This window comes from Leguminivora glycinivorella, chromosome 22, assembly GCF_023078275.1.
Source record: "Leguminivora glycinivorella isolate SPB_JAAS2020 chromosome 22, LegGlyc_1.1, whole genome shotgun sequence".
Classification (NCBI taxonomy): domain Eukaryota; kingdom Metazoa; phylum Arthropoda; class Insecta; order Lepidoptera; family Tortricidae; genus Leguminivora; species Leguminivora glycinivorella.
The window spans coordinates 4,499,507-4,520,607 of record NC_062992.1 but is presented as its reverse complement, the minus strand read 5'-3'; the positions used below and the strand labels follow the sequence as shown (position 1 = coordinate 4,520,607).

The window sequence follows — 21,101 nt, the reverse complement described above, 5'->3', positions numbered from 1 at the left end:
GCCATTCGGCTACGCACCCAGGTAATTTTGTCATTAGCAAAAGAAGTAAAATAGAACAAACAAAAAACTAACAAAAGTAGTCTGATCGTCCATTTCATTCCTCTGGGATTATTTAAAGGATTTGCTTTTTGTACTAAATCTTGGTTGTGTTAAAGATGCCGACCGAGACGAGACTCTTATTGTAAGTGTCGCATATGCGACGCAGCGGCGCTCGCACGCCGGCGTTGGTGGCGGTGTTGCCAAGCGCGGATCCAGCTTCGTGCCCCAGGGGGGGGGGGGGGTCACGTGGTAAAGGTCCGGGGCCCCAGGAGGGGTCACGTGGTCTATTTGTATGGCCGACTTAGGCTCCAGGGGGGTCATGACCCCCATGACCCCCCCCCTGGATCCGCGCATGGGTGTTGCGTCCATTAGCTACCTAATTTTCCAGGTAAGTATATTAAAATTCGAATGAGGCCGATACATAATTTGAGAAGGAAAATTACCGAAATACAGCTACTGTGTACACGAGGAATATAAATGTCATTACACGAGGAATATTAATTTATCGTTTAAGTAAATATTTTGACAACGTTCTGGTGAGAGGATAATATTGATTTTGATGCTTGCTTAATTTGCTAATGTTTATTTATGTAAGGATAACTAAGCTATTTTTAAATTTGTTTTTTTTTTATCATGCAGAAACTTCTGCCAGCGATATTACATATTTTTAAATTAAAGGAAAAATTGAAAAATTCACACCTCCGGCAGAACTCGAACCTGCGATCTCTGACTTTGCCGGAGCCAGCTCCGCTCCCAACTCCCCCGCTTCTGTGGAGTCCGTGGCGCAGTTGGGAGAGAGGCTGGCTCCGGCAAAGCCAGAGATCGCAGGTTCGAGTCCTGCCGGAGGTGTGAATTTTCAATTTTTCCTTTAATTTAAAAATATGTAATATCGCTGGCAGAAGTTTCTGCATGATAAAAAAACAAATCTATACAAGGATTCGTAGCGCCCTCTGACCATCCCTAGGGTAGAACGAGGCCTTTGAGGCCTTGGTCACTTTTTCTTTCATATGTTTAATTTATTTCGGTTTTAATTTATATATATGGTAGTGTGACTACTTTAAGATAGCACAAGTTGAAATATTTTCAATAGAATATAATTTGACTTGTGTTCATTAGAATTTTAAGAATGTTCTGCAACTTGTATCTCTCATTGATACCTTGTCATCGTGTAGCTGTAGACTCATGGAAGACACATGTCTAGTTTCGACCCCCAATCAGACCAAAGCTCATTCAATTTGTACCGACCAAGTCGGCCATCTTTGATTAACTCTGATATAGACATCTATTCATCTCTGTTTCGTTGATTAAACCACATAAAAAAAAAAACGATTTCGAGGATTATTCCATACTTCATTATCATTATCATTACATAGTAGAGGTATAATTATAATTATTATTACATAGTATAAAACAAAGTCGCTTTCTCTGTCCCTATGTATGCTTAAATCTTTAAACTACGCAACGGATTTTGATGCGGTTTTTTTTAATAGATAGAGTGATTCTAGAGGAAGGTTTACATGTAGGTATAGTACCCGTGCGAAGCCGGGGCGGGTCGCTAGTAATATTATAAATGGGAAAGTGTGTGTATTTGTTTGTTTGTCCGTCTTTCACGGCAAAACGGGTCGACGAATTGTCGTGATTTTTTAAGTGGAGATACTTAAAGGGATGGAGAGTGACATAGGCTACTATCTATCTCTTTTTAACGCGAGCGAAGCCGCGGGCAAAAGCTAGTTGTAAATAAATAAAGAAACTCATTACCTTATCACAATTGAACCCATAATTATCCCACAGATGACTTCTATGTTACCCGTGGTAGGATCATCATGATCCGTGATCATTTGACAAGGCTTAGTTCGAGCCTGAGTTCCTCTTTGAGAACTAATCCCAAAAATTTTGGCGTAGGCACTAGTTTTACGATAGCGACTGCCATCTGACCTTCCAACCCGAACGGTAACTAGGCCTTATTGGGATTATTCCGGTTTCCTCACGATGTTTTCCTTCACCAAAAAGCGACTGGCAAATGTCAAATGACATTTCGCACATAAGTTCCAAAAATTCATTGGTGCGAGCCGGAGTTCGAACACGCGTCATCCGGATTGAAAGTCGCGCGCTCTTACCGCTAGGCCACCAGCGCTTACCATGGTCGGATGTGGTGGTGAAGGGTGAAATTTCCAACCAGGGTACGTAGCTGAATAGCCACAAACGCTTGCGAAACGAAACGCTCGTAGATATCTATCGCTCTTGCGTATTGGCGCGACAGAGCCAGGGACTATCTTTCGCGGCGTTTCGTTTTCGTTTCGTGTCGCAGAAATACCATTCGGTTACGGCACCAGTTACCGCGTGATATTTATTTTCTTTTATCGGTCTGTATTATACACAGATGGTATTATAATATTAGCTATTATAAATTGTAGGTACAAGCTATCGCTTAATTTGTATTATTACTCATTTTGAATCGGGCAAAACGCTGCTCGGTTTAAGCTATATTAGTCAGGATTAAGGTCGTCATAAAGCCAACCATTATGACTGAATCCGTTCCACAGAATATCCATTAAATTTGTAGATATTTAGGATAAAGGGTTCAGCTGTGGCATAGTCAACAAAAGGCGAAAAAATTAACAAACTGTTATTAGACAGCAGTTTTTTAATAAAATTATAAATTGAAAATTTTAAAAAGTGTTCGGAAAGCGGCTTTTTACTAAAAGTAATAAACTGAAAATAAAAATCTCAGTTAACACCTTTTACAATGGATACCTCGCTTATTCAATATTAATAAAGTTAATTACGCGGTTTTAAATACCTACACTGTGTAACAGAAGAAACCCGAAATATTTAAACAGTGCATTTCTGAGGCAAAAAAGAAAAATGTTTCATGAGTTTAGGTAAGGCCTCGCTCCTTAGGGCTCATGCATAAATCACGCGAGGTTTTTTCGGCTAGTTTAAAAAATAAACGCTCATAAAGTTGGAAAAAATAGTTTAGGTAAGTAGCTAAACATTTAAAAGAAAATATTTTTAAATGCAATAAGTTTGCCTTTACAAAAGGTAGTTCACCATCTTCTTTCTGCTGTATAAAATGTTTGTTTTGGTGGTAATACAATAAAGTATTTACTTATTTATAATGTTTTCTATTATATGTGCCTCTAGGTACACTACAGGAAATCCATGATTTCAGAAACTCCCGTTTTAATAAATCAGTACACAATTACTTACATGAAATACCTTTTATAACCAATAACTAAAACGCATATTAATATGCCATATACAGTTTCCAATAATGATTAAGCCTTGGTCAGGTGCGCCATAATGGATATCGATTTAATGAGTAATGGCACAGGGTGTGTAGCCAAGAATACTATCGTTAACGCTTCGTGGCAAACGATACACGACTGCCACTGTCGCACTAATACGGACGAGCTATACACCGCGTTTTTTTTTGTTTTCCGTTAAATTCGACACGCAGTTAGGTTCATCATCAGGAACCATCCTGTATATCGCTTTTTGTTAAATCTGAAAAAATAATGTTTTTCGTTTCCATACATAATAAATGGATTAATTAGTGTGAGAGGACCTTAATCATAACATTAAAGTCATTGTCAAGTGTTTGACGGCACATGTCAAAAGAAAATAACATTAGGAAGTGGTAAGGGATGCCACACACGTGTTCAGTAACTAAATTTATTTTTTTAATAATTCGATAACCGTAAGAGTTAAGACGCTAATTTCTTAGAGAAATTGATTGTATTTGAACTAAAGAATCTTACCTTAAAGTTCGGAATTCAATAAAAACACGGTGTAAAGAGAGATAAAGTCTGTCAAGCTATTTTTAACCCCCGACGCAAAAACGACGGGGTGTTATAAGTTTGACGTGTCTGTCTGTCTGTCTGTCTGTCTGTCTGTCTGTCTGTCTGTCTGTCTGTCTGTCTGTGTGTGTGTCTGTCTGTGGCATCGTAGCTCCCGGACGGGTGAACCGATTTTGAGTTAGTTTTTTTTGCCTGAAAGCTGAGTTGGTCGGGAGTGTTCTTAGCCATGTTTCATGAAAATCGGTCTACTATGTCGCAGTCGGGGGTTTTTTCAAAATTTTAATTTTGTGGTTAGGTTATCTATGATTCTTCTATTGTTCTACGATGGAGCACTGTCTATCCGCAGCTCGGCCTGCGGCCTGGCGTGCTTGGGAGCCTCTCAGCTCAGAGACGCTCCGGGCCTTCGGCCGTACGCGGAGATCGGCCTTCGACCTTCGCCGGGTTTTGAAGCTCAGCGTTGGGTGTCCGGCACGGCGCTTCACTTTTTAGACACTATTATAGTAACTTTTTAGTCACTATTATTTCTAACGTTTTGACGCACACTAACATACCAACAAGGCAAGTTGAATAAAAGCTTGTAAAAATGGATCATTTACAATTGCCCCCCAGTCGAGATTTGCCCCGCTGTGCCTTATATAGTTTCACTCGCAGACGTTTCTGCTTAAAAGGTCGGTTTTGTATAGGTAATTAATATTAATTAGTTCTGCCACTCATTTTTATGCTGCTCTGTAATGCGTCACATTATGAGTAATATAATTAAATTGTCATTAGCGGAGTCACGATATGGTCGCAGGTAATGGGTTAATTATAGAGGAAAAAATCTAGGGTTTCTATTTTTCTGACAGATTTTAGGCACTCGTCCCACCGCGAGCTAGTAAGCTATGAGCTATCGGCTATAAAAACGAACAAAAGATGAGCACTCCCGTGTAAGTAAAAGAGACATGGCGATATTAATAGCTCACCGCTGGGCGAGTAGCTATACACATCGCCGTGTCTCTTTGACACGGGAGTGATTATCTTTTGTTCGTTTTTATAGCCGATAGCTCATAGCTTGCTAGCTCGCGGTGGGACCAGTGCCTTATACCATTTGCATACTTGTAGAACGTGCGTGTAGCAAAAAAATAGTACTAAGTACGCGGTGTAGCATGAGGACACTGAATAATTTTAACAGCGTTTTCCTCATCATAGGCGTCATCCATATATTACGTCACAGTGTAAGGGGGGGGGGGGGTCATACTAAATGTGACAATCCCTGTTAAAGGGATACAAAAAAGCGTGACATAGGGGGGGGGGGGGTCCAAAAACCTGAAATTTGGTGTGACGTAATATGTGGATGATCCCTATTAGAAGAGTAAAATGTCATATAAACATTTCTGGATTTTGCCTACTTTCAGAGTTACATTAAAAAATTAACAATTTCTTATTTTTACAGAACAAAACGCTGTTCTGATGGCAATGATGCCGCATAATCTAACTATCCTCGTATTTATAAAAAGTAACTAGTGACTCATTGTAAAAAAGTCTTTTTTTAGAAAAAAATTGAAAATGATCGTTTTATGTGGCAGTTTTAGGAATAAAATTTACTTTTACCCAATGTGAAAATACATCCAATAAAACTAAAATAAAATACACAAAAAAAATTGGCGAAAAAATCTTACTGTGGGACTAAAATATGAATCTGTGTAAGAATATCCTCTACTATTTATTTATTCATATCTATAATAAGTAAACCAAGGTACAATCTGTTGGACTATTACGAAACGTATTATCCCCTGTCACTCCTAATTAACGAAATTAACGATATTATATTTGAGACATAAAATGCATAATTTACTCTATGGTTTTTGCCGGAATGTTCCCTATTAAAAGGCGACTAAAATGAATGTTTTCAAAGTAAAATGAAAGTAAATCTTGTTACAAAGATTTTCTGACCACATTCATTTTATTTATTCAAATTAAATCTCATAAAGCTTATTAGGTGCCTAATATACTGTAATAAAATTGTGAAATTTCCCTTTATTAATATTTTGATGTGCTTTGTTAAATTTACACGGCTTTTATTCAGATTCGTTTATAAATGGATATTTTTTTTTGTAACTGAGCTTGTTATTATGCTGGAAAAGTTTATATAATAAAAATTAAAATTTTGAAAAAACCCCCGACCGCGACCTAGTGGACCGATTTTCATGAAACATGGCTAAGAACACTCCCGACTAACACAGCTTTAAAATAAAAAAAACTCGAAATCGGTTCATCCGTTCGGGAGCTACGATGCCACAGACAGACACACACACAGACAGACAAACAGACAGACAGACAGACACGTCAAACTTATAACACCCCGTCGTTTTTGCGTCGGGGGTTAAAAATGTACATAAGTATGTGATGATACCTACAGCGATATTTCCTCGCCAGCATCCATGGTACAATGCCTAATTTTTTAGATTTAAGCTAGCTATTACATTTTATTGAAATTTTCAACAGGTATTTCCTGATGTTAAAATATATTTTTTCTACTCCCGTACTGTTATTCGTGAGTTACAAGGTCGTGCATAGAACTTAAAAACCCTACATAAAAGATGTCAGGACAAGTCTATCTAGTCTATACCCTGAAAACATTTAGTAGAAGTAGCACGATATAGCTGTTACAGTTCAGTAAATACATTGCTACCAACTTAACAAACCAATTCGCAGAGTCGAGACTGCTTCGTTTTCTGCTGCGTTCATTGGCGACGCGTCGAATCGCATTCAAATGTATGAGAACTCGATTCAACTCGGCTCGATTCGTCTTAGTGGCTAGGCTTCAAAGAACCATACCATAGACAGTTTTATTTTCATGTTTGCACTCAAACTGCATATTCAAAATGGTAGGCGGTCCACCTAGATAACTAAGATGACTGAAAGTAGGTATTTGTTGAATTTATAATTTTCTTTCAAAATAAGTGCTTGGTCGTAGAAAAAGTATTGTATGCAACGGTGTTTAACTGAGTCAAAAAATGCTCGTGGCGTCTTTATTAACAATTTTCGGCTTCGCCTCAAATTGTTACCCACGTCACTCACCTTTTTTGACCTCTTTTAACCACCAGTTGCATAAAATACTATTATTGGACTATTTTTTTAAGTGCCCCACTGCTGAGAAAAGATCTTCCATCGCCTTTTCCACTTGACTATGGTATAAACCTTAATGATGTCATAAAAAACTGAAACTTGAATAATTTAATACAAGATTGTCATTATTCTTTCTCAAAAGTATAGTCACCGGTAATAACATAGTACAAAAGGTAGGCCGCAAAAATATCTGACACAATCTCATTTCTAGCCATTAAAGTGTGTCAGATATTTAGCCTTTGCAGCCTTCTTTTTGTACGATGTTATTGCTGGTGACTGTACCAGTATACCTATATTGTGAATATATGTAGAATAAAAATAAATAAAATAAATATTGGTGGACACCTTACACAGATCAACCCAGCCCCAAACTAAGCAAAACTTGTACTATGGGTGCTAGGCGACGATATACTTACTTATATAGATAAATATATACTTATGTACATAGACAACATCCATGAGTCAGGAAAAAATATCTGTGCTCATCGCACAAATAAATGCCCTTACCATACTGAAGAACGGGAGAAGGAATGAATCGCAAATTAATTTCAATAGAAAATGTCACCATGAAACCATTCATTATTAAACTTAATAGCACATTTGACTCGACACCTTAATGAAAAATTCATACCATATGTAAATTTATTAGCAGAAATACCCCCGGCGCTTTTGTCGCGAACTTGAACAAAAACTCAAATTTACATACAGAGGCAGCCAAATAGTGCTCTTTTATTAAAACCGAAACATCTGACGTTGACTGATTGTCCCGAAATGAAATAAACTTTCGCACCACTCCTGAATTTGTAAACAACTTAGGAGCTTCTACCACGGAATAAAATTTACGCACAGAAGAGACACTTCCTATAAAAAAATAAAAAACCCCACATAGTGGGCCGATTTTCATAAAACATGGTTAAGAACACAGACTAACTCAGCTTTAACAAAAAAACGAAATCTAAATAATTCATCCTTTCAGGAGCTACGATTCCACAGACAGATACACACAGGCAGGCAAACAGACAGACATACACACACGTCAAACTTATAACACCCCGTCGTTTTTGCGTCGGGGGTTAAATACCGAAGTTTACACACGACAACACGTTTTCATTAGGTTACCCTGTAACTGACGACCGGTCTTTCCTAGCGGGTGGTGACCCTACCTGCTAAGCCGCGGTCCCGGGTTCGAATCCCGGTAAGGGAATTTATTTGTGTGATGAGCACAGATATTTGTTCCTGAGTCATGGATGTTTTCTATGTAAGTATATAAGTATTTGTATATTAAATCGTTGTCTGAGTACCCACAACACAAGCCTTCTTGAGGTTACCGTGGGACTCAGTCGATCTGTGTAAGAATGTCGTATAATATTTATTTATTTATAACTAACAGACAGAAAATTTTCTAGCAATTTCGGAGCAGCATGGTAGAAATAAGTCAATACGTAACATAATACAAACGTTTAGGGCCTACGCTAGCTTACGCGGACGCCCGCTGCGTGCGCACGCTCGCGGGTCCCGCTCCGGACACCCGCCGCGGGCCAGCGAGGCCGCGACGGGCGCCCGCGACGGGTGCACGCCTAACTTAGCGCTACCAGTATAATTTTGGTTCGCAGTGTGTACAGACGTGTCCGCTAGATAATGGATTTTTTAATAATTTAATATTTGGCGAAAAAACGTCGGCAGAAACAGAAACGTCGACAGATCTCCGTGTTCCTGAAAAATAGGTTGCTGAATAGTGAATTTGTAACCAAATTTTCGCTTTTGAGAGAAGATGAGAAAGCATTTTACAGATAGAGTAAGAGTTGGAGCCCGAGTGAATGCATATCTCGTCGTTGAGATTGCCAATTCCGTTATGTGCATTTTTTCGATTTTTCGTTTTTTGCAGATTTGCCTTTAAAATTGTATTTCACGTTTAATGCAAAAACCAGCATACGCAAATTCTCCTTGGATCATGTTTTAACTAAACACATTTGTGATTTTGTCCCCAAAAATAAATACACATGTACTTCCAAGCACATAAAGGTTTTGGTAACCAAGTAAAATAAACGAAATTGATAATTACTACTGCACATGTGTGGATTCAGTATGGATTGTTGCTTAGTGTGCTTATGAGTTTCGGTCATGTCTGTCTTTATATAATTCATTTCTCATATTCCATAATACTGGTCGAGCTTGCACTTCTAATATTACGCGCTCCGTGTCGATCATTATATTGTCTCAACTGTACTGTCCGGCGCGTGTATCCGCGGCACGATGCGGCGCTCGACTGAATTCAAGAAACAAGTCCGCGATCGTGTGCCCGCCGCGTGCGCACGGAGCGGACACCCGCCGCCCGCCGCGCGGATGAACGTCCGTCGCACGCGCCCGCACCAGTTAGCGGTGTCTATACAATTTCTTTGAGGCGGGCGTCCGTTGCGGGTAATCCGCGTAAGCTAGCGTAGGCCCTTAGAAGGTAGATGATGAATTTAGGTTAATACAAAGCTTAAAAAAAAATATTTAGTCCACGGCTTCACTTGCGTTAAGTTTGTAAATCGCAGAATGCTGCATACAAATTTCCACCCCCCATTATAGGGAAGTGGGGGGTTAGAAAAAGACAAAAAATAGCGTATGACACTCCCCATTCCTTCAACTAGTCTCTTCGGTCTCTTGACTTTCCGAAGAGACTTTATCTCCAAAATCACACAATTCCTCACTCCGTTTTGCCTTGAAAGACGGACAATCAAACACACATACATACACTTTCCCATTTATAATATTGTATCCTAATTAACTATTACTTATACTAAGATTCGAACATACGTTTGCTTTTATTGCGATAATACAGTACCAAAAGTGCTAGAAAATGTACGATGTCGATTAATGAATTACACATATTTAACATATATACAGGATTATCTATTTAATAATTAAATAAAAAAGTTGTGAAAATACCTTTTTTTTTAATACTACGTCGGTGGCAAATAAGCATACGGTCCGCCTGATGGAAAGCGGTCACCGAAGTACACTCACCTTTGCCGTGTTAAGTACACAGCAAAAAGGAGTGTACAAGTTCTAAGGAGGGGGGAGGGTTTTTTAAATAACTCAATAACAGCACAGTATAATAAAGAATACTATCGTACAGTATGGCCACTCCCGCTCCCCGCTGAAAGTGATGCCCACCCCCTCTCGGTTACCTCACAGTTACCGCCTGTCAAAATTCGAACTGTCAAATTTCACTCATACAAACATAGTACGCGTTCACCTACACGAGCTTAGACTGTGTGCTAGGAACGCGCCTCTTTCATATATTTGATCGCCAGTGTCCGAGGTGTGATAACAGTCAGAGCTAAGAGAGAGAATTATACTCCTCTAACCTTAAACGGAAATCAATAAAAACAGGGTGTATAATGTTTTCACTTTGACCCGCGTATGCGATATGTTTGAATATCATTTTTTACACAAGTGTCTTTGAACAGAACAATGTAAGGAATTCATTTAATCAAAAATCCCGATATAAGCTTTGAGTAGCCACGCATAACGATATTCACGGTACGTAGCCAAAATGCACAGACGCTCACGATAATATCGATATTGTAGCTATCTCTGTCGCCCTTCCGTATTGGCGCGATAGAGCCAGACTGCGTTTTGTTTGATCGGTGTCTAGCGTCACAACTGTTGTCATTTAGGCTAGGCCGCCAGATTATCATTCTACTACAGGGTGGCCCATAATACGTTGACATAAATAGTAAAATAACGAAATTAATCAAAGTACCTTATACTGAAATTATGTTCATTAAGTCTGTAGGAACTTGGATGTTTTTTGCAACCTCCGTGAATATTTCGGCTGTAGTCTTCATTTCACAAGATATTGTATCATCATCATCATCATCCTTGCGTTATCCCGGCATTTGCAACGGCTCATGGAAGCCTGGGGTCCGCTTTGACAACTAATCCCAAGATTTGGCGTAGGTACTAGTTTTACGAAAGCGACTGCCATCTGACCTTCCAACCCGAAGGGTAACTAGGCCTTATTGGAATTAGTTCGGTTTTTCAGGATGTTTTCCTTCACCGAAAAGCGACTGGCAAGTATAAATGAAATTTCGAACATAAGTTCCGAAAAACTCATTGGTACGAGCCGGGATTCGAACCCGTGACCTCCGGATCGAAAGTCGCACGCTCTTACCACTAGGCTACCAGCGCTTTTTTTTTTCAAAAGATACTGTATCTAGTTCAATAAAAGTGGCACTTTTTTTTAAGATTTATGTACAACAAACACATTCAGCTTACTCAACTTAATCTAAAGGAGGTACTTACATCTGTGGATTTAATGTTATTATCAATCTTTAGAACCTGACCTGTCGTCTAAACATAAAAAATAGACATTATAAGAACTCCAAACTGTTTATAAAGTGTTTGTAAAGACAACAATTTATTTATATAGGCAAATATTGATATTGTCTCATATTGTTTTTATTGCATATACCTACTTATAAATAGTATAGTTTGTGGGCGGCTACAAAGACATTGTCAAGGAATTTTAGAGCCACCCTGTAAGAGCTTGTAATGACGAAATCACTTTTTACCTCAAATGACTCCGTCAATCTACAGCCAAACCAACATAACACTGTATTTGTACAGTTTCGACTGTAGAAGATTACAAAGATATTATTGATAATTATGTCAACATTTTGGGCCAACCTACAGGGTTGTAACGACAAAATTACGTTTCACCTCAAATTACCCCCAGCCCAACCCACATAACACTGCATTAAAACTTTCGACTTCACGACTACTTCCTAAAGCTGTTTTTCGCTGAAGCATTTCTTAATGTAAATGCGGAGACATTTTCCTTCGAGGTGCTACTAACGGCTTCATTCATCTTGGTATGTGGGTCAGAGCGTCACGCGAGTCGGACATCGCTCACAAATCTACCCTAATCTGATTAGTTGACTGTGCTGTGTCAGATCATTGTCTATGGCTCTGTTTATTTCTTGGGGAAGTTGAATTAGGAAAGTGACTTAGGGACTGTTGAGCTAATAATATTTTACAGATCATTGTCTATATGGCTCTGTTTACATCTGGGGGAATTGTGTGCTTACTCGAATGCACAAATGCTTACGATACTCTTTCGTAGCTATCTATCTCTATCGCTCTTGTGTATTGGAGCGACAGAGCACTACATTTCTGCGGCGTTTCGCCACCACTCCACCCTTGGTGGTGATAGAAAAGATCCGCAGCGTATAGGTCTTCTAACCAAGGGTAGAATCTTTGACGCTCTACAGCATATCTTAGTAATATTTCTATAGCTCTTGTGCATTTGGTGCGACATACCCAGTTACGCATCGTTCGCTACTAAGCCTCAAAGATTCTACTCTCTATTACAGGTCCATTCCAAGGGCCCATTTCCCAAAACTAAAAGTTACAAGTTAGAAGTGGAAGTCTCTTTCCAACTTGTCATATTAGACATTGACTACCGCTTGTAAAATTGTAACATGAAGCTTCGAGAAATGGGCCCCAGTAGCCTTGTATTACAAGTGTGTTTCCATGACAACCCATACGATTTGACAGTTCGCGCACTTGTAATACAAGGCTTGTACCTTTCGAGAAACGGGCCCCTGGTCATCAGATATTCAAGGGTAGACTTGCCTGCTAATGGTAGAATTGACGGAGATGTTGGACCGCGAATGGAGTCACAACAGTTCACCAAGTTACCCTTGGTGGTGATGGAGGTTCTCAGCCAATACAGGTCTTCTAACCAAGGGTAGGTATCTTTGACGGTCCGTGGCCTATAACAGTTATCTCTAGTTCTTCCGTATTGGCGCAACAGAACCAGGTGCCCACGGAACTTCAACGATTGTACTATTTGGCTTGAGTCCCAGGTCTTCCAGAACTCTAGGGTTGTCTACTTGCCTGCTATTAGTAGAATTGACGGAGGTATTGAACCGCAAGCGGCGGTTACAGATGGAGTCACCACAATTTACCACACCACTCTCAGTGGTGATGGAGTCTGCAGCCGGTACAGGTCTTCTAACCAAGGGTACAATCTTTGACGCTCCACAGCGTACCATAGTTATCTCCTCATAGAACCAGTTGCATATTGAGCGTCAATGATTCTACTCTTGGGTCCAGGTCATCAGGTACACTTGCCTGCTATTGGTAGAATTGACGGAGGTGTTAGACCGCGAGCGGCGGTTGCAGATGGAATCACCACAGTTCACCACGCCACCCTTGGTGGTGATGGAGAAGGTCCTGAGCCGGTACAGGTCGTCTGATATGCGAGGGTTGTACGGCTTCTCTGGTAGCGAGCAGACGCGCGGTCGGGAATGTTCCACCACTGCAAGAATAAACTTTTGTAAGTTGTGGATTCCATCGAATCAAAGAAACGAAGATACGCTCAATTCTTAACCTACACAATGTGTAAATTTTATAACCGGTAACAGGTTAGGTCGTTTTCATGTAAGTAATTGATGCAGAAACTAAAACAGTAAAACTATGTTTTTATATTACTCATTATTTTCTTTAATTTACATGAACTATATTCGCACGGCCACGGACTTTGATTGTTGATCCACTTCTAGCTCATTTTATACTGGACAGTCATAGCTTAACTATGACATAACAAAATTGTTGGGGCCTTAAGACGCTGACAACACCCAATGACCTTGACGCTAGCGTACACTGTCTATTCGTATGGGAGTAAGTGAGATCGCGATGTCACTAAAAGAGGGCGGCTAGGTACGAAAAGTACGGAAAAATATTAAAATAAAATAGAAATATGCATTATTTGTGCAATATGTTACGTTAGTGTTTTAGATATGTATATTTTTGTTATTGTAGTTTTAATTAAAGACAACTAAGTGAATAATTGAACGACATAGAACCGTTTAACGACGAACTCGAGACCAATCTTTGCAATTTTTTTCTATCGAGCCGATTTCATTAAATCGTGTATCGAGTACGGCTATGTTCGTTGAAATATAACGAATAATAACATATAATTTACTTGCCTTACTAAAACTAATAGTTTGTCTTAAAAATCTGCGCAAGTAACATCAATTTTGCGCAACAATTAAAGTCCTTGAATATACACAAAGCGCTTTTCTCATAACTCATAATATTCAGAAAATATTGCCAGTTTTTAAAGTTTCAACTTGTTTAAAACCCTGTAATCATTAAGTTGACCGACCTACTAATTTTACTAATTTTAATGAGTTTATGAACGAATTTTGATCAGTCGGAAACGACCCAATGTCAATGCTTCTTGCCTAACTTGAATTATTAAACCTAACCAATAACCATCAAGTGTTGAAATACAGAGGCTGTCCCATAAATAATGTCGGTTAGTTAACAAAAATATATTCAATAAAAAACAAAATAAGGAAAAGTCTTTTAATACTCAAAATATAATCCTCGATGTTCTATAACCTTAGTCCACCTGTCAGCTAATTCTCGGAAACCTTGATAGAACCAGTCCTTATTTTTGGATGCGAAAAATTCAGTAACCCCGGTTTCGACTTCTTCCATACTTTGAAAATTTCTCCCTCGAAAGAATTGTGCCATCGATCGAAAAAGGTAATAATCCGAAGGTGCTAGGTCGGGACTAAACGCAGGGTGTGGTAGCAGTTCAAATGCTTCGAGTTCTTTAATTTTTTCCATGGTCTTTCTTGCGGTATGAGGCCGGGCGTTATCTTGTTGCAGCACTGCTGTCTTCCGGTTTATAAGTGAGGGGTATTTTTGTTTTAAAATTTCATAAACTTTTTCTAATTGTTCACAGTATATGTCGGCATTAATCGTGCGACCATCAGGAATCAGCTCATAATAAATTAGGCCCTCAAAATTCCACCAAACACATAACATAACCTTTTTTCGAAGCGTTCTCTTTTAGGCACTGGTTTAGGCAACCATTGCTTTTTCATATTAGGATTATGTAAATAGATCCACTTTTCATCGCAGGTAATGATATTTTTTAAAAAGCGATGATCTTTGGGAAGATTAAGCAACTGCCGACACACTTCAAACCGACGCTGCGCTTGTTCCTCACTCAAGTCATGGGGTACAACTCTGCAACTTTTATATATTTTTCCCAAGGTGATAAGATGACGATGTACTGTGGATTTTGAAGGGCCAAGAGTGTTCGATAACTGACGTGTACTAGTACCCGATTCGCTCTCGACAGCATTTTTTGTTTCCACGATATCCCACACCGTCGGCCGCCCAGGACGCTCTTCGTCTTCAAGACTTAAATTTCCACTAGAAAACCGTTTAAACCAACGCTGTGCTGTACGTTCATTTACCAATCCTTCCCCTTCTATTTCGCATATTTTTCTGGCTGCTGCGGCTGCTGCGTATTTTTGTTTCCAGTAATGACGTAATAGCACACGAATTGCACTTTTCTCCGAACTCATTGTAATTAGTTTATACTTAAGTTATAAAAGCTTCTTAAACTTTTTTTAGATAAAATTAAAGACGCTAGCAGCACAAGTAGTTTACTGCCACACAACTCAAATAAGTGTTAGTCTAGTATGAAATACCTGAGTACAAGTCACGACATGTACAAACCGACATTACTTATGGGACAGCCCGGTACATAATATTTGAACTTACGACCTTTTGTTTTATGTGGATGAAGAAAAATTAATTAAATCCTTGACGCTCATTTGTGCTAATGGCTGCGGAGAAAAAAGGCCAGCATGTATATTGACCTACATCGCATAAATACCTACTTAAATCTGTAACTCAATTAAATTCAGACAGACAGACAGGTCTCTTCATTTTGAAAGTCAGGCTATAAAAATGAATATATTTTAATTCGTAGCGCTTTTTGGATATGGCTGCCATAATAATTTGTAACTTTGAAGCTTTTCTCAGGAATCGATTCAAATCCTGAATTTGAGAGAAAAATATTACATCTAATACTAATAATAATTCGAATTTTAGCGCAAACAGTTAAAAATATGAAAATGTACGCTTCAAAACATACTTAAACCTGACTGGCGGAGCTTCAATGACGTAATTCTTAGCCCCACTATGAACTGAAAAATATAAAATCCGTACTTTCTTTCTAGTCGGATCAGCTTCATTTTAAGAACTATCAAAGCGAAAATGAAACCTATTTGCTATGGAACTAGGTTATATGAATTCGAGTTGAGTGACGTTAGAGCTTTTCCACATGATCCGATCCGATATCGGAAGTAGGAATGATTTCAAAGGAAAGAAAATCAAAGATGGTGGCGTAAATATATGGGATATCGGTCCGACATCCGATATCGGATCGGATAATGGGAAAGCGCACTTACGCTCAACTCATTTACTTTACATATTGCTATCAGTCTTATTAAAATAAAAATTGGATTTATAAACTACTACTGTCCATATTTTTTCAAAATTATAATTATGAAACTTTATTTCGTTCAAGGTACAATAGTATTTTATGCAACTGGCGTCTAAAGGAGGAATTGTTATTAAGACGCCACGAGTATTTTTTGACTACAATAGTTTTTCTACGACCATGCACTTAGTTTTTAATAGTTTTCTTATATTTTGACGCAAAGGTTTGCACTGTCAGCTCAGCTGCCCAACGCCTTCACGCTCACGTGCGCAGTATCGATATAACAATGCGTTGCCATGGTTACAGTTACAGAGCCAAACAATGGGTTTTCAGTTTTTTCGGTACTGCGCGCATGCGCGGAAAGCCGGCGGACGCTGGCTTTGGGGAATAGACTTTTATGTAGGGTTTTAAAGATCTATGCACAACCCTGTAAATCAGCAGTTCTCGAAAAGTTTGTACAAAAATTAAGGGAAAAGTTAAATTTGTTTTTATTAATTCCTATTTTGTTACCAAGATTTTGTTGATGAATTGAGATTTTATTAAGTTTTATTTCGTCATTAAGGTTCTCTAGTATCTATATTTTCTTAATTATAACAATTATCCTGTATATATCTTACGAAAGTCGAATTATATTACTAAATGTTGGTAACAAAATAGGATCAATTAAAATTTGCTGACGTGTCATTGTACAAAGTTGACGGGAATTGCTGAAATGATGAATAACAGTTCGGGAGTAGAAAAAATATTTTATTTTAAGTACCTACAGTTAAGTTCGCCATTCAGCTAATTATAAAAGTTAAACTAAAAGTAACTTGCGAAATCTAAAAGCTTCATTATGGCGCAGGGAACTACGAAATCTCACAAAATTACTCATATTGAGAGTAACGGACAAGTAGTTAAAAAAGTTCTCGCATTAGGTTCGAGAACTTCGTTAAATGATGAGAAAAGTTGCCGCCAGTGTTATGAACTTATAGCTACCAATTTAATGGAACCTTATTATACTTGCCAAAACTGTCATGAAGTGACAATCTATGACTACGTGGCGATCGAAACGCAACTAACTCAGTGGTGCCAATAAAAAAAAAAAAAAACATTCAGCATATAGACCGCAGGGGCACTTAATGTCAACATTACATTTGGAATTACAATTAATAATTCTAATTCTAATTAAAATATAGTGCCACTAAATGAGAAAAAAATTATAGGTAAATCTAGGATAATAATGTGTTTAACCGAACGTGACGTAGTATGCTACAGGCATTAAAAAAAATCTTAATACCAAAAAGGCGCAAAATTCATATTTTCAATGAGAAGATAAACATTCGCCCTTACATTTTTAAAATTTGCCGAGTTTTAGTGGCAAGCTAGATTTGTTTGATTGTTTATAGTTTGACATTTCGTGTTGATTTCCCGTTGATGTGGATAAAATCGCAAACTTTCAAATAGGTACATTCACCTGTCAAAATTAGACAGATAGGTGACGGTGAGTGACAGCCAAACCAAAGTATTATAAACCGTAAAGTAGAAATAAAACAAAAGTAAGTACTTGGTTTCTCTTTACATTATTTCTTAAATAAATAGTTTTATTGGTATAAATCGAATCAACATGTTGATTTTACAATGATGCTACTTTGACAGTTAATGCGAGTTGAATAAGGCCACCTTTTGAACAACTTTTAGAATCAATGTTAAATCATTCCAATCAAGTCAAAGTCAACAACAACAGGATACGTACACACAGGAATATTAAACTCGATTAAAATGTTGATTGGCGTGATTCGAGAGGAGAGGAATCTGTTTAATTACTTTAACTGTAATCGACTAAGTGTTTCAATTTATGCTAGTTAAATGTACAACTCTAATTTTGAATTCTAGTATAGTGGATCATGTACTTATTTTCATGACATTGATGACATTTAAACCATAGTCAAATTGAAGAGCTGAAGAGTACCTACTGTAAAAAATATTTAACCTATTACCTTCTGTAAAATACAATTGTATGCAATAAAAATAATACAATTGTGTTTTACAGATGTAGTCTGATCTGAGTTTGAAATCAATTATAAAAATGACATGTGATGTTACTAACTTTTTTGTACCTATTTATAATTTTTCTGATCCCAATCTTGAATAAAACTGTATATATACCTACTTTTTTTGGAAAAACTTTGAAATGTTGTTTTTGTACCTTTCTTGTAAGATGGGTTGCATAATTATACTCAACTCACCTGGCAATTCTAAGAAATTCGAAGTCCGCCGTTGTCTACCACGCATCGTATTTTGGAAATTTAAAGGCCCGATATCCTCGACCGAATCACAATTTGACATCGTCGACTCCCTTGAGCCCCTTCTACTGGCTAGATACGCAAGACCGCCCTTCATGGAGCCTCTCCGCATAGGTGAGCAGGGCCTACTAATACTGGTGGATCTGGTCTGAGGTGTCTCATCAGTTATATCTGTGAGGTCTGAAGTAGATTTGCGGCAGATCCTCGAGGAAGTTGTTGTCGCTTCGTCATCAGCGTCGTTAAGCATTGCGGAAGGCGTGCCAGGCATGGCATCCATCGAATCGTCAGTATGACTGGAGACAATGCTGGGTGACGTCACTAGCCTAGGAGAACCGACAGTGGATGTCGAGCCGTACAATTTTCTCGTGCGATTGGGAGAGACATAGCCAGGGTTAGTGTGTATATGGACAGGCGGCGGTTTCGGCGACCGGGATTTCTCACGGCGACAGTGCTTCAAAGATGCAGAGTAGTGTAGGCTTTGCCTGTCGAAGCTGGGGTTGCAAGGGCTCGAGCGTCCTGATGGAGACTTTTGGGGGAAATTGAAGTGTCTAGGGCTCATAGGGCTGCGATGTCCATGCGCTAGCGGCGACTTTGGGGGCTGATTGTGCTTGTCGTAGCTGCATCCAGACTGGGGGGTGTAATAACCAGAAGAGGAAGTGCTTGATGCGACCGAGGGGCTCTTTTGGGGGAAGACAAAGTGACGGGGACTTTTAGGAGTGTGGGGCTTGGGGGAGATGGGGGGGTAACCACCGGGGCTGTTCACAGCCATTATTTACCACTGGATCACTGTACTCATCACACGTTAATCTGTAAAGAAAGAGAAACAGTATTAGGGAATAGCTCAAACATTTGCTTAATAAATATCGGGGGACACCTTACACAGATCAACCTAGCCCCAAACTAAGCAAAGCTTGTACTATGGGTTCTAGTTAGGCGACGATATACATACTTATATAGATAAATACATACTGAATTGTCCTGAGAACAATGCCTCACGCAAAGTTAATAGGCTTATATGAGTAGATTGTAGGTTTTTTTTGTTTGCTTTGTGTAGTTTTGTGTTAGTTTGTAAGTGTGTAATTGGTGTGTTTTGTTCTTTTACCTTGAACTTGGCTTGACACGCTACCGCGTGTCTAGATGTTTTATTAAGATTGCTTATACGTACGTACATAGAAAACATCCATGACTCAGGGACAAACATCTGTGTTTATCACACAAATAATTGCCGTTATCGAGCCACTACCAACTACGCCAGACCGGTCGCCACGGTTTACACGTGATAAAGTCATAGTGTAGCAAAGCTAAATACAAATAGTATCTTAATTAAATGAACCTGTTTCGTTACTAATTAATATCAAACATTAAGGTACAAAGTTACCGGAGCATAGTGGCGGAACTAAGTTGCGAGTGTCGGCACGCCGCGTCGAGTCTAGACGAGGCAATTTAAGTGAGGTTTGCCGCGAGTGCCTTTCATGTGTAGTTAGTTTTATCTATTACTAGCTTTTACCCGCGGCTTCGCTTGTCATCAACGTTATCATATCAGGCGAAAGACGTCAACTGCTGGACATAGGCCTCCCCCAAAGATTGCCACAACGACGTATCCTGCGCCACCCGCATCCAGCGGACTCCTGCGACCTTCACCAGGTCATCAGTCCACCTTGTATTAAATTCGCTTCGCTTGTATTAAATTCAAATTTCCTCCCCCCATTTTAGGGATGCAGGGGGTTAGAAAGAGACAAAAAGTAGCCTATGTTACTCTCCACCCCTTCAACTATCTCCACTTAAAAAATCACGTCTATTCGTCGCTCCGTTTTGCTGAAAGACGGACAAGCAAAGAGACACACGCTTTCCCATTTATTATATTAGTATTGGATACGCTACGGTCTTTCACATAGGTTAAAGTCACAGAAACGAGTCTTCAAACGTTTTACAAAGTGGAGAATCGAGTTCAATAAGGATAAAACAAAACAAAGGAGTTAAATTATTGATTGAATCCTGAACGAAGAAAAAGATTCTATAATTGAATTCGTAATTGAATTAGCGTAACGAGATTCTAAAGTATTTTTGTTTATCATGTCAAGAATCCAAGTTGTGAGCGTTCAAAAAACGAAGAAACGATTCGAGAGAAGGCCTGTAAATATTCAGAGCCCTTGAGCTTCACTTCGCACGTCTTGGCACGACCGAGCCGATGAGACAATCCTTGCCGCTACGTGGTGACTGAAATGCAGTCTGGTACTAGCAATGCACGGTCGAGAAGTTTCCAAAGTTGCAGAACATTCCTCATGAGAATTTTCGGTAACTTCTGAGAATGTTCTCGAGAACGAGAATTTATCAGAATACTTAGTAACTTCGTAGTTTATACCATAATTTCGTCGAACTAAGCAAGTCAAGACGTAGTCCTGTGGTAGTGGGCTGGCTTCGTATGCCGATGTTCTCAGGTTCGATCCTGACAGCTATCTTTTTGTTTTTATTTTGTTTGTGCTTTTGATCTGGTACAGAATCATCTCGGACACTGGCGATCGAATACTTATAGTATGAAAGAGGCGCGTTCCTAACACACAT

The 21,101-nt window shown here is 38.9% G+C and overlaps 1 protein-coding gene across 1 annotated transcript in view; it reads right to left on the bottom strand.

The window, feature by feature from the left end:
- Positions 1-19,308, bottom strand: part of LOC125238075 — a 115,878-nt gene extending 96,570 nt beyond the window's left edge. Inside the window, exons 1-2 of the mRNA XM_048145364.1 lie at positions 18,483-19,308; positions 13,074-13,260 (exon numbers count right to left, since the gene is read on the bottom strand). Of these exons, the coding sequence (XP_048001321.1) occupies positions 13,074-13,260; positions 18,483-19,308 (1,013 nt within the window). The remainder of the gene's footprint in view (positions 1-13,073; positions 13,261-18,482) is intronic.
- Between the last annotated feature and the right edge of the window lie 1,793 nt (positions 19,309-21,101).